This window comes from Crotalus tigris, unplaced genomic scaffold (genome assembly GCF_016545835.1).
Source record: "Crotalus tigris isolate CLP2741 ecotype Arizona unplaced genomic scaffold, ASM1654583v1 scf7180000018585.330925593:3314079, whole genome shotgun sequence".
NCBI lineage: Eukaryota > Metazoa > Chordata > Lepidosauria > Squamata > Viperidae > Crotalus > Crotalus tigris.
In genome coordinates, this window is record NW_024097088.1 from 2,495,578 (window position 1) to 2,510,235 (window position 14,658).

Here is a 14,658-nt window from a genome sequence, read left to right on the forward strand (position 1 = left end):
GGAGCGCCTGGGCGGGGGGAGGTCAACGCGGAGGGGGCGGGTCTGGGCGGGGGGGGCAACGGGGAGGAGGAGCGCCTGGGCGGGGGGCAAGGCCGGGGGCGCGCGCAGAGTCCCGGCGGCGTCTAGGCGGCGGCGCGCGCGGCGGGCTGGCTCCGGAGCGCAGCCAGGAGCGCGCCGGGGCGGACAAAGGCTCGGGCGGCGCGGCCGGGCTGGGCGGGGTCTGGCCGGCGAGGGCGGGCCGGAGGCGGGCGCTGGAGCCGCAGCGGGCGGGCCGAGTGGCGGCGGCGGCGGCGGCTGGGTTGGCTGGCCGGGGCCGCGCTCTTCCTCCTCCTTCTCCCGGGCGCGGGCGCTGCGGCCAGGCTGCTCCGGCGGGGCGCGGCGGGGCCGGGCCGGGCGGCATGGGGCGGCGGGCGGGGGCGACGGCGGGGCTGCGGGGCCGGGGCGGCCTGGGGCGGTGACCGGGCCGGCCGGCGGCGATGCGCCCGCCCTGGCCATGGAGGAGCGCTGGCACCGCGGGCTGGCGGCGCTGCTGCTGCTGCTGCTCTTCGGCGGGCTGGTGCTGCAGTACGTGTGCCCGGGCAGCCAGTGCCGGCTGCGGCAGCCCCCGCCCGTCCCCGGGGCCGCCTCTCTCCGGGCGGGGGGCGGCGGGGCGGCGGCGGCGGGGGGAGACCCGTACCGGGCGGAGGACGAGAGCCCGGCGCGCTTCGTGCCGCGCCTGAACTTCTCGGCGGCCGAGCTGCTGCGCCGCGTGGACTTCCGCATCGCGGGCGACGACCTGATCGTCTTCCTGCACATCCAGAAGACGGGCGGCACCACCTTCGGCCGGCACCTGGTGCGCAACATCCAGCTGGAGCAGCCCTGCGAGTGCCGCGCCGGGCAGAAGAAGTGCACCTGCCTGCGGCCCGGCAAGCGCGAGACCTGGCTCTTCTCGCGCTTCTCCACCGGCTGGAGCTGCGGGCTGCACGCCGACTGGACCGAGCTGACCAACTGCGTGCCGGCCGTGGTGGACAGCAAGCGGGAGGCGCGGCTCCGGCCCAGCCGGTAAGGAGAGCGGCCGCCCGGGAGGGGAGGGGAGGGGGAGGGTCTCGTGAGGGGGCGAGGAGAGCTGGGTCCCCCACCCCGCCCGCAGAGGGGCTCCCCGCGGCCTCCTGCCCCGCACCGGGCCCGAAGGAGCGAGCCCCGCGGCTGCCTGCAGGTCGCTGCCCCGGCCCATTCTCCCGCCCCGTCGGGGAAAGGGAATGTTCGTGCCCGTTTTTTCTCGGAGGGAGGGGGGGGGAGATGGTTGCGCAGAGGCTCCCAGGTCAGCTGGGGTCCCGGGGAGCCCCTTTGCGGATGCGACCCCCGCAGTTTCGCTCCGGAGCTGCCGTGGGAGGGCCGAGCTCGGCGTCTGCTTTTTAGGGGCCTTTTTCTCTGGGGAAGCCCACCCGCCCCCTTTCCCCCCTGGGCAGAATCTGGTCTGGGTGGGCTGAGCTTTTCGGCGCGCTTCGCTGGAAAGTTTGTGGGTGGTTTTGGGCTTTGGCAGCCTTTGGGGGGGGGGGGGGCAGAGGGGATCTTAAACACCGCAGTGTCCCGTCCCTGCGGTCTTTCCAGGGCAGCTGCTGCGCTTGATGGGTCAGCAAAGTTCTCCCTTTGGCCTCGGACCGCAGCGGGGAAACCGAGTTGATGCTGGTTAACGGAGCCCCGCCTGTCTCGGGAGCCCTTGCAAGGGCTGGACGTAGAAAAAGCCATTTTTACCCTCTGAGTATGGCTCTCCTTGAGTGATTCCTGTCTTGGAAAGCAGATCTGTGGATGCCGCTCAGTAATCTAATTTCATGCCTGTTTAGCAGCCCGAGGTTGGGACCCGGCTGAGGGCATCTTCAGATCTCCTTTTGGCAGGAAACTCATTTAGCCAAATGCGCTAGGAGGTTTTGCTCCTCGGATGCCTTTTTAGCCTTTCCAATGTGACAGATGCATAGATAAGTTGGATTTGCCTCAAACCATGAGACAGGTGGCAAATAAATTTAATAATAATAATAATTTAAACCTCTGAGGCTGAGAAATAGTCAGGCCTTTGGCGAAGATGTGAAACGGAAACAGGGCTTGTGAGCAAAGCAAAGATGGGGCAAAATGGATATCTGGAATGTAACAGAAGGTGTCAGGTTGCACACTGGCCAGGTTGTGTGTCTTAGGTATGTTGTCTTAGGGAGAATGTTGTGGCAAAAGGCCTGGGTTTAAGGGATCAATTCAAGATGGAAGAGATTGTGGGCCATGTTTGTTTATTATTTATCGAAAGTCTTGCAACATTGATAGACAGATAGCCAACTGTGCAAGATTTTTGCGCACACATTGTTTTCACTCTCCCCTACTTTAACTTTTGGTTTATTTGCTGGAGACAACAGATTCTTCAGTATTTCTGAGCCTGATTTCGTTGCAAAAAGCAGTGTTCCATACAGGGTGCCAAAAGGGTGACCAAGAGTGGTTCACAACAGTCTTGCAGAGAAGACCACACCTGATTCTACAAAATATTAAGCCACGCTGTGATTTATTTACTTTGGGCCACATAGGCTGCCACTGCGGCTTACAAACCTTGACTTATGGTTTAATATGTTGCATGGACCCAGCCAGCAATAGCTTGTTCAGCTAACTGGGATTTAAACAGATTATAGCTTAGGAAAATGTGTGACCCCAATCAGTCTCCCTCCTAGCATCCGGTCCTTGGTGCTTTCTGAGCTTGTTGTCTTGCAGACATTTCATTACCAAACTAGGTAACCTCATCAGTGTACTGATGTTACCTAGTTTCGGTCATGAAACATCTGCAAGAAAACAGCCAAGCTCAGAGACCATCAAGGGCCTCTTACTGATTTGTAAATTACGCTTTATTCAGTGTAGCGACATGGCTTGTATGTTGCCCATTTTTCACAGGTTCTAGGCACCTTATGTAGGAACCCGTCTCTTTGGGGTTTATTCTGCAAGCCACAGCTTAATGTAAGGTATGACATCCCCACCACCCCCTTGTTTATGACATCTGGACTAAGCAGAAGCCACATTCCAGCTGTGCCAAACCTTGCACATATGTTTCTGCCTCTGGAGAGACACAAGAGGGGGGGGGAAGCAGTTTCATTGCCCACCTTCCCTTTTTTTTGTATTATGATTTAATATAATAATTGCACAGCCACGGTGGCACCTTCCCCGAAACACTGTCTACTTGACAAGCAATTATTGTGATGGCAGTTTGTGCGTGCTAAAAAAGGAAACCTGGGTGTGAACAGGCATTTGCTCTCCCTCCTCCTCACACCTGTTGGCTGCACTGTCCCCTCTTTCTTGCTGCTGGAGGGGGGGGGGGATTCAGCAAGCGCCTCTTCCCAGAGTTCAGGCGAAGAAGGGAACTTTTCGTCCTCCTGGATGCTTGCCAGGATTTCCACAGATGCCAACTTTGCTCCCTTTGCTTGGGGAGGAGGGAAGTTCAGTGACGGAGACCGGATTTGGTTAATGGCTGTGTGACTCACTTAACAACTGTAGTGGTTTGCTCAACAAGCAAGGCGAAAAGGATTATAAATTGGGCACGGTTCGGTTAGCAAGCACCTTGCTTTGCAATGGAAAGTGTGGTTCCAGTTGAGGTCATAGATCAAGGACCACCTACAAAATGTCATGATATGATGCTCTGAGCCACCAACTAGCCAAAGTATGTCATGTAAATCTGGGCTGTAGGTTAGTTTCTTGTTCACTATGTTGTCTAAATCCAAGCCATGGAGTTAAGTGTGTAAACTGTGATTCAATGGTCTGTGGGGAAATGGGCTGTGTTAAACCATCTTCCCTATGATACTCTATTTGGACTGGCAGTGCATAAGATGGATTTACCAACAATTTGCAACTCTTTGTAACAATTTGTATAAACTAGTAACTGGTTTTGTAACAATTTGTATAAACTAGTTACTGGTTTTGGGTAGCTTACAAATTCTAAACCAAACAGCCTATTCCCTTCCAGTTCTATTGAATGCTACACACCGGAAGTTTTTAAGAAGAGACTGGACAACCATTTGTCTGAAGTAGTCTAGTGTTTCCTGCCCAAGCAGGGGGTTGGACTAGATGACCTCCAAGGTCCCTCTCAACTCTGTAATTCTGTATTCCTTTGGGACAGATTTATCCATCATGCTATTTTTTTTCCCAAGCTTGGCAAATTTTAACTTCCAGAATCCTCAGCAATATTCATACTGATTGGGGGATTCTGGGAGTTGAAGTCCAGACAATCGGATGCCCTTCTGCTTGGGAAACCCTGCTCTAAGCCACCTTGTGTTTCTTCGGACTTAGAAAAGCCTTCTCCAGCCTAGTGTCTTCTCTATGTGCTGGACTTCAACTCCCAGAAACCTTAGCTGCCAGATGCAGGGACTCTGGGTGTTGAAGCCCCCCTATGTAAGAGACACCTATCATCAGTGTGAATGCAGCTCCTGTTGACCAAGGAATCTGATCAGCCAAGTTTGCTTTCCAGTTGTTGGTTGCAATGCATCCCACTTCCTTCCCCCCATTTTGGAACAGCTTTGTTGGTGATGAAAACTTCACCCCCATGACACTTTCTGGAACAGAAGCAATTTGGGAATTGCCTCCCTGCTGCCGACATCTGCTTGGGTATCTGAAGCATTAACAAGCATCTGGGGGGCTGTTAGGGGAGAATGGATTAGAGGGAGATGGTAACTTTCTTTTGGGTAATTAGATTGCAGAGATATTTATTTATTTATTTTGGAGAGAGCAGAAAACAGTGTTTTTGCTTTAAAAGACCCACCCAGGCAGGAGATTGCAGCAGTGCCAAAGAGCCTTTTCTAAGCTGAGTTCATTGTTATGGAAAACATCTCCCCAAAATCTCTAGGAATGCAAGCAGGAGCCCCAATATAAAGCCCTGTTTCTCCACCTTAGCAACTTTACCGTTGTACCTTTGAACGGTCACTAAATGAACTGTTGAATTTTACTTAATTTTGTTGTGAGTTACACAGTGACAATAATACTGTCCTATCCTATCCTATCCTATCCTATCCTATTCATTCTATTTGAAAATCAAGGACTACTTGTGCATCTATAAAGTGGAGAGTCTGTGCTATCAGAATTATTCCATTTCTGTCGTTTGGGGTTGGCTTGTGATAAATGTAGATGAGCTGTAAATATCTCTCATTTCCTTGGCTGGGTGGGATTTTTTTGCTGCCCTCAGCAAAAAGTCTCCCCATCTGCTCCGTCTGCTTGTCCTTCTTTTTCCACTTGAGTGAAGATGGGAATCGAAAGGGTGGTGAGGACGGTGGCTGGATTTTCAAAGAAGAGCCCTTCCCTGCTGCATCACAACGGTCCACTCAATGCATTCAAGACTGACTTAGGTACACTCAGCGCACCAAGGTGAAATCATGGTTCCGGGATGCTAGGTTGTGTGAACCAGAGCAAGAGTGTGTAGAAAAGCTGGGTTAGCTTGGGCTCTTGCAATAGCTGTAAACAGCAACACTTCCGTAAATGATGGTTTGTAATGGTGCTGAAATCCATTGAGGGGGTACAGGAGATTCATATTTATAGCTTGCAATCTGTCCTGGATTTGGCATCATATTGTATTAAATTATCAACTATTCGGAGAAGAATGGGCGGATGATTTGATTTGGAGGACAATAAAACATGTGTGATGTTGAGAAAAGGCCAGGTAGATTTTCATTCTGGTGTGCGCGCGTGTGCCTCGTCTGTTCCTGGCGTGTTTAAGTGGGAATTGCCAAGAATTGTGTTCTTTACCAGGCAAATGTTAGTAAACTTGATTGCTTTTTAAATTGGAGGACCTGAGTGGCTTTGAGGGGCTGAGGGAACGGTTCTCTTCTTTCTAAGGCGCCTGGTCCCAAATGAAGGAATGACTCGAAGGGGCTGCAGTGTGCACTGAGCTGATTTCCATCAAGTGGAGGAGTCTGGAATAGCAAACATAATGCTTGAAGGAATTCCCGAAGGCTTTGCATGGAAATAGCGAAGTTAACATAATCTGGGGCTGGAATTACATAGACAGGCACACCAGAAGGCTGCTGGTAAGCTTGCAGAAACTTCTCCCAGCAGCTTCTTTACAAGTAGGATTAAATGCTCTGAGATAAGTAGAGACTGGACTCTCTCCAAAAGTCTGTGTGTGTGTGTGTTTTTGTGTTGTTGTTTTAGAGGAGAAATAAACAGCTGGCCACCCAGAAATTCAAAATTAGTTCGGGTCCCAGGTTTTAGGATTTTGTTTTTCCATCGGATTGGGGTGTTTTTTTTTTTTTGAGGGGTGGGGATGGTCCATCCAGGCTTTTCTCTTTGCTGGACTTTTTAAGCTGCTGCCCGGATGATTTATTGGCTCTCTTCCTGCCTCTCTCATAAATCTTGTAAGGCCAGATTTGCATGGCATGTGGGCGTTTGATGCTTCCCGTTGTGGAATTGTTAATGAGCCAATTCCGGGCCTTAGGAAGACATGGGGTGCAATTCCAATTGCATCAGTCTTCTTTCAGGCACCTGGTTTTTGAAGAGATAGAGTAACGTAGGTGTGACCTGGAGTATTTGTGTGTCCGAAGCACTGATCCGGTGGGATTAAGCTGGATGGTTCCTCTTGATGCAGTAAAAGACCCCAAGCATTTTGGCACTTGGGAGACATTCTGGGTTGGGCAGTTGCTGAGTTGACCCTGTGAGTTGGAAGGGTGAGGTGGTCTCCTTGGCTGGTGATGTTTGGAAGGGACCATCTGCTCTTCTCCCCCCTCACAGGAAAGTGGTTTGCATGGAGAAAAAGCAGTAATGGGCTTTAAGGGGGTAAGGAAAAGGGTGTGATCCTGGGCTGGACCTCTGACTGGCCAAATGCTCTGAAAGCATAGTCTCAGAGCAGGAGTGTCAAACCTTGGCAACTTCAAGACCTACGGACTTCAACTCCCAGAATTCTGGGAGTATTCTGGGAGTTGAAGTTCACAGGTCTTGAAGTTTGCCAAGGTTGGGTACCCCTGTCTTAGAATGACATCCTCTTGGGATGGCAGCCTCCTAGATTCCCAGTGTCTACCACCAAGGACATGCCATCCTGGCAATGCTCCTTGGGGTGGGTGCTTGAGGAAAGCTTTCAGAGAACCCCAGTAAACAGGAGGTGTTTGAGACTTTGCTCCAAGATGGGGCAATTCTCTTTCAACTTTGCTAAAAAAAAAATATGGACAGTAAGAAGCTAAGAAGCTTTGTTCAGTATTGGATAGGAGACTTAATGGACACATTGGTTCCAGGCATTGGCCCTGTTGGCTGGGGATGATGGTGTTGAAGTCCACCACATCTGGAGGAGAGGTTTTATGCATTCATGCAGGTGCATGGAGCCAGCCAACTTAAACTACGTGATTCTGGGTGGCATACCACAGTCACAAACAATAACAACCCCCCCCCAAATAACTGTACAAAACATTTTTTAAAAAGCTACCCAGCGTAGAACATACCCAGAAGAGACTTTAAATCTGGTGCCTTTGAAGATTGTTTTTGGTGCCTTCCTTGAATATATGGAGGTGCAGGATGAAGGGGGGGCAGTGATCAATGATAGAAGCTTGAGCTGGTGCAACTGACGAAAGAGAAGATCTACCAAAGGGATCTAGCACCAGTTTTCCGAAATGGGTAGGTCACAACATTATGCGACATTCCCCTTTTCCTCCTTTCCAAGATTGCTGATGCGTGATTGAATTAATGGGCCCAGCTGTTCCTTTCTTCTCAGAAGAAGATGGCTGAGGTCTTCTCCTGCCCCCAAAGCCACCACAACGTCTGTCAGGGGTGTTGATGCAGACTGGAGGACTCATTTGAGGAGGCCCTGATGCCTTTGGGAACCAGAACTGGTTCAGGAATGTCAAGCATTTACTTAGCCTGGGGCTGGACAGGGAGCTCCACATGCACACATTCCAAGCGAGCTATCCCAAAAGGGCACACCAAGGGCACACCGGGGCCCCTAGGAGTGAAAAGCGGGCTCCCACCCCTGAGCAGTGGGGAGGGGGCTTTGGGGCAGGACAGATGCCAGGCTTTCTTAAAAGGTTTAAATCTGAATGCCAGCCGGGAGGGACAAGCTGCTTTCTCTGGAAACAGTGATTGTCGGGATGATGGATGACTGCAGCTCACGCATGTGGTTTGTCCTCCTGGCAGGCATCCAGGAGGAACATAAGAGGATTGGAAGCTGGAACCCTTTTTGCTTCCTTGACTGGCAGCTGGGCTTCCAAGAACACATTAGTGTCCCCAAGGTGAAAAGGGAGATGTTTGGGGGAATGAGGACCTTTGCAAGAGTGGTCATGAGGGTTCATTCATCCAAAGATCCTCCTGGGTTTGTTTTTAGTTTTAAGGGAGGGAGGGTGCCCCAATTTTCTCTGACATGATACCCTCTAGATACTGGGTCTCCAGCCTTTCTGGAAGGACCAGATTTTGATCTACTTTACAGCTCTTCTGATTAGAAATTTACCTCTTACTGTATGGTTAAACATAACTTCTTCTCTCTATAATCAATCCTGTCTAATCATACAAAACCATAAATCATTAGTTCACTTTTTGCTATTTCTGAAAAAGAAATCCATAAAGGGTTTCCAGTCAGCAATAAAGGTAAATATTGGCTTTCCTCTGATCCAAGAAGTCAATTTGGCCGTCTCAGCAAGTTCCAGCATCTTCACCATCCATTCCTCCACTGTGAATATAATAATCTAGCTGCAATTATCACATACAAAAACAACTTCCTGTGACTTTTTCTCCACTGTTTGTCAATCCCAAAAGAAAAACCTCTGGTCTTAATTAGATGTTAATCTGTAGACTCCTCTGAATTGGTGTATGCATTTTTTTTTAGCCCTTTCGCAAATCCATCAGACATGATAGAATGTTCTTTTTTGTCGTTCGTGTTTCCAGCATGAATTGGAAATGGCTTTTTCTAAACATCTGGTGACAAATACCTCGATAAACTTTCTAGACTGTTGTAGGGCTTGTCTGCAAGCCAACACAATCACTAGAAATGATGGGACTTGTAGTCCAGCACATTGGGAGCACAGCTAAATTCTTCTAAATGAACCAGTGCAGGAACCTCAGATGATTATTTGAATATTTTGAGTGCTCCGGTTTTCCAACCATGCATTGAGAGAAGACAGGACTTCGTGCTTCTCTCATTTCTGTCAGTAAGATTATGTTTTTCAAAGCAAAGGCTTGTTGTGCTTGCATGTGAAGCCTGTCTCTGCTGCAAAGGATCTGCAATGGATCCAGATGGCTGTGGTGGGACTGAGGCTGACCCTGGAGCAGAGAAGCAGATGGCTTTGGTTAAACTAGCCTGTCTACGTGAGTTGCCTTGGGCCCCATCTGTTGCCCAGAAAAGGACCACAACCTGGGGTCCTGCCATCCTAGAAAAAGCGATAGATAGAAAAGAAAGCAGATGCCAGCTGGATGTTATCAAACCCTTCCTAAGAGAATGAACAGTTTCATAACAGAAGAAGAGACCTGGAGAAGTGGTGGGCTCTCTTTTCCTGGATGTGTCCTGCTGGGGATGGATTGATGTCACTCAAGGATGTTTTGAAAGAGATGCCTAGAACAGTGTAGATGATGGGCTAGATTTGTTGGCCTTAGCAGCCCTTCCAGTGAATATGAGGTGGTGGGCTTTCTTTTATGTCAAGAACATGCATTGGAGGTCCAAATACAAGCCATGATGGGTTCCACCTTCCTCTCTGCTTTTCTACCATACCCTGCTTGATGGCAGCTAGATTCTCTGTTCTGTGCAAGGACTCAGCATCTGAGTTCCTTAAGCCCATGGTCCTGATCCATAATTTCTGACCATAACCTTTCGTCCAGCATGGTTTGTCCCAGAACTTCTTTTGAAGATGTTGGTTACAGAATCCAGAACGTAGCAGAACGTCTTTGAGGACCAACAACTTGCTATAGACCTCTTTCTGGGGAAGCTTCAGAGAAAGGGTTGCCTTGGGTTTCTTGAGGATGGAACTGAAGCATCTGAATTGATGGTGCATTTCCTGTAATCTTTCCTCTGCGTCTTCCTTAATTAAGTTACAGCCTTGGATTGCATCCACTTGCTTAGATACTCATTTGGGGTTTCATTGTTGGAAAGGACCTTCTTGTCTTTCTCTTCCTCTCAACTCTTCCAGATGGTGACTCTTCTTGTCTTCATTTAGAAGCATTTCTTTGGCAGCTTCTGCCTTGGTTTTGTGTCTTCCCTTGCCTTTCTGTTCTCTGCCTACTCCTTGGGTTTGCATTTATGTTTTCCTGCCCTCAGAAAGGAAACTCTCTCTCAAAAAAAGCTCAGTTGTAGCCCCGCTTTTTGCTGACAAAAGAAGGAGGGGAAATTTGGCACATTTCAGAGACTCTGTTCATAGCATCTTGCAAGGGGAGTCTAGCATTCCCTTCATTTATTTTTAGATGGGGGACGCCAAGAGGAAGGAGGAGACGCAGGGAAGGCAGAGCAAAATTGATGGAAGAGGAGGGTGGGAAGAAAGCAGAAAACTGGAGCTAGTTTTCTGAAGAATTAGCTTTGTAATTGCAATCATCTGTTTCTGGTCCCCTCGGTTAGCCTACCGCAGTGTTTCTCACTTGTGGGAACTCTGAGACATGGGGACTTCATCTCCCAGAATCCACACAGCCAGCTAGCTAGGGAATTTTGGGAGTTGAAGTCCCCATGTCTTAGAGTTCCCATGATTGAGAAACACCAGCCTAGGATCATTGTCATTGCTAGCCCTCCAGTTATGAAATATTCTTTGCAGAAAATCTTCCTTTGATGCCTTCTGCTTTTAACGTCTCTAAAAACCTTTTACATCTTTTATTGTTTGGAAATAATTCCATAATTCTGCTTTGGTTGAGCAGGGCTGGGTTTCTCTAATGTACTATTAGTTGGTAAGCCTGCATAGGGGGCACTGCCAGTCTTCCAGGACCCACATATTAAAGGATGTACTCTCTTGTTTTCCCCTTCATCCCAGCCTTGGCTGGTCTCCAGGTGGGAAACTTTTAATGGGCAGGAAAAGATGTATTTTTCCATCAGCTTCTCTTGCTGGTCCCCCCCCCCCATGGCTAAATCTGGAATGGCATGTGTGTGTACAAACATACATGCAAACAAACACACACTGGCTCAAGAAGGAAGCGAAAGGCTTGGCACTGTGAGGTTTGACACCCACCTGGCAGTTTTATGTTGACGTTTGCTTGTTTTGAAAAGCAAATAATTGGTAATAATTAATCTCCCCACCTCTCGGGTTGTTTGTCCATCATTGCTGATTTCTGCCGAGCAGTTGGTGGGCCAGGGGTGGGCAGCTGCCTTCAGGACAGCCTCTGGTGAAGTTTATGAAATATCTGCACTTTTGATGGCCTCCAACGTCTGTGAGATTACCTTCGCGATGGCCGGCTTCAGCTTGGATGGCACTGGCCGTAATGACTTCTTCCAGCACTGGGATCCAGCTGCCCTTTCCCCGTCTGGATCGGTCTTCTTCGGACAGCACCGGCTTCCAAAATATATTCTGGAAATCTGCTTCTTGGGGTTCTGTGGAAGGTGGAGCACCTTGATGCTTCCCTTCGCGGTCCTGGCTCCTGAAAAGGAGGTTTGGTGTCTTTGCTGACGCTTAATTGCTAACTGCTCAGTCATGTCCTGTGAAATATAATTACACCCAATAATGTTTCACAGCCATGCGCTCCATTAAGCTGGAAGGGGGGGGAGGCTGTGATACATATTTTAAAAAAAAATTGGGGAGTTTCCTCCTATTTAGGATGGAAACACAAACGCTTATCTGTCAGTAATTCTTCCAGGGTAGCTGGGTGTAAGAGGTAAAGCGCAGAGCAAGCTAATGGATGTCAGAGCCTGAATGCTCCGAATAAAATACAGGGGGTCCTCAATTTACAACCATAATTGAGCCCAACATTGCTGTTGCTACGTGAGATGGTTGTCAGGTGAGTTTTGCCCCATTTTCTTCTTGCCATTAAGCAAATCACAGCTGTTAAGTTAGTAACGCAGTTGTTAAGTACGTCTGGCTCCCCCATTGACTGTGTTTGTCAGAAGGTAGCAGAAGGGGATCACGTGACCCCGGGACACACTGCGACCGTCATAAATACGAGTCAGTGGCCAAGAGTCCAAATTTTGATCACGTGACCAGGGGAATGCAGCAACGGTTGTGAAAAACGGCCGTAAGTTGTTTTATTCAGTGTTGCCATTTTGAACAGTCACTAAATGAACTCTTTTAAGTCGAGGACTGCCTATAGATCCACCAAAGGGAATAGGGTGAGATTCCCTTACTGACGAAGGAACTGGGAGCAAGGGAAAAGCACTGACTTGTCCTGTGATCAAAATTCAGGCAACCCGCGTATATTTACCATGGTTGTGTGTGTGTGTGTGTGTGTGTGTATGTATTATGAGATCACCATTTCCCAGCCAGCTTCCAACAGGGAAGGTCAATAGCAGAAGCCAGATCTGCTTAAAGACCAAGATATTCACTTAAGAACTGCAGAGATTTATTTAACAACTCTGGCAAAAAAAACAACAACAAACAAACAACCCATAAAATCAGATGTAACTGATTTGCTTAATAACCCTAGTTTTCCAGGGGAAATTCTGGTCCCCGTTGTGATTGTAAGTTGAGGACTAGCTGTGCTTGTTGCTGAAGCTCATGTCTCTTTTTTGGTCTCTTCTGCACATACACACACCCCAACTCCAAGTCTTCCCTCCGTGGTCTCCTTGATCACCCAGGTGATCACCCAGCCAAGCTGTGATGATCCTTGGCTTCTGCTGTTGAGAGAGCCACTCATCACATTGCCTCATTAAAATTTGATTAGGTCACAAGTGTGTGTGTGTGTGTGTGTGTTTGTGTGTGTGTGTGATGTTTGTTTACCCAACCTCCACACAGCCTCCTTTTTGTCTGTCTGGGGAAATACCCACCTTGTGCCTATTGGCTGGCACACAACACAAAACAGGAATGCAAAACTTTGCAAGAAGTGTTGAGCGGGCATTGACTTTGGCATCGCTGCAAATGCCTCAGCCGAGGTGGCTGTGGGGAGTCTGTTTAGTTCTGCTCCTGCTTGCCCCCCTTTTCCTTGCACACCCTCTGCAGCCCATCATTCCAGAGTTGATCCAGTTGATCCTCGAAGGCCTTTTCTAGACTCTGTGATTCTAGAACGAATTAGGTGCTGATGGAGGGAGAATGAGCCGGCTGCAATCAGCTATCGCGAAATTGAAGAGAAGCGATCGCTTTTTATCTGCCATTTTCTTCCTGCTCCATTTTGCTAATTTTATTTAATCCTTCAAGAGAGTTGCATTTCCCCCCACTAATGACTTTGTACCAGGACGTGGGTTTATATTGTGAAAGCGAAGAATATAATTGCATTTGGAAAGTTATTCTCAGAAAAGTAGCTTGGAGACTATTTGAAACAAATCAGCATTTATCTTCCTCCTTTTCTGAGCTCAAGGACAGTTTATGCAATAAAAATGGGTAAAAGCTGATTGAATTTTAAAAGCGTAGGATGAAGGCAGAAAGCATTTGGGTACTTTGCCAGCAAGAAAGAAAGGAGACGGCCCTTTAGGCTTGTGTTAGGTGGGTGTCAGCCTTCAGAAGTTGCCTAGAATAAACAAACACCCTTTCAAAAGGGCTCTGGAGGAAAAAGAGGATCACGACCTTCAGAGATGGCCTATCCAAAGCCTTGGAGGATAGCAGTAAATTTAACACTTCCGTTTGTAGTGTAGATTCATAAGGCTGCTCAATTGACAGCAAATCTGGGCAGTGGTCCAGTTCACAGGCTTTAGATGGCCATTTATTACTCAATTTCCGTGAGACTCGCAATTTTATCTTCACATCAGTCTTGTGAGGGTGGTCTAGACCAGGGGTAGGGAACCTTGGCTCTTTTATGATTTGTGGACTTCCAACTCCCAGAATTCCTGAGTCAGCATGGCTGGTTCAGGAATTCTGGGTATGGAAGCCCGCAAGTCATAAAAGAGCCAAGGTTCCCTACCCCTGGTCTAGACCTTCCCTAATCCCACCCAGGGATGACCAGGTCTAAGTGAGGACTTGAATCTGGAGTCCTCAGCTCGGCTGCATGGAACATTTTTATCCCTCCTCCATACAGTGGCCAGGTTCACACGACCTCATCCAAACCTAGCATGCAGCTGTTAATCTAGATTTGTTTTAAACTTGATTTGTTGTTTCCTTCTGTCTTGGCATGTTGTCTGAAGGATCTGTTTATCTTTTAAAGGAATCTGCAAATGCAAAGACATGGGCTCATTTACTGATGAGATGCGTTGAAAGTCTTGATGTTTTTATGGAGTTATCCACCATTACCATTAGTCTTTTTCTTGGTTATGGTCCATACCAACCGAACAGGACTTCATTTCCCTATTAGAGTTGACTCTAAAACTTGAGTTGCATCTGGAGAAGCAGTGGGTTGTCTCCTATTTTCAGAAGATTTGGGGGACTAAGGCCAGGAGTATTGATTTTCCATGATGGATCCAGTCCTCAGGAGTGGTCTCCTGTTGAAGGTCCACAGGTCTCCAGAATTATCAGACATCCAGAAGAAATGGAAAGCAGAGCTTTTCTGCAGAATTTTTGGGGCTCCTTATGCCATATGTTATTCTGGGATGTTTTAATGTATTAATATATTTTGGTTAGATTATCGTGTTTAATATTATGGCAAGCACTGAGATTCTACTATGATTGTGGCAGGATAAAAAGAATGTTAATATGGCTAGATTCCCCCCCC

The 14,658-nt window shown here is 48.5% G+C and overlaps 1 protein-coding gene across 1 annotated transcript in view; it reads left to right on the forward strand.

Moving 5' to 3' along the window:
* Positions 1–411: 411 nt before the first annotated feature.
* HS6ST2 (heparan sulfate 6-O-sulfotransferase 2) overlaps positions 412–14,658 on the forward strand; it is a 59,025-nt gene continuing 44,778 nt past the window's right edge. The window contains exon 1 of the mRNA XM_039354781.1: positions 412–1,041. Coding sequence (XP_039210715.1) covers positions 494–1,041 — 548 coding nt within the window. The 5' untranslated portion in view covers positions 412–493. The remainder of the gene's footprint in view (positions 1,042–14,658) is intronic.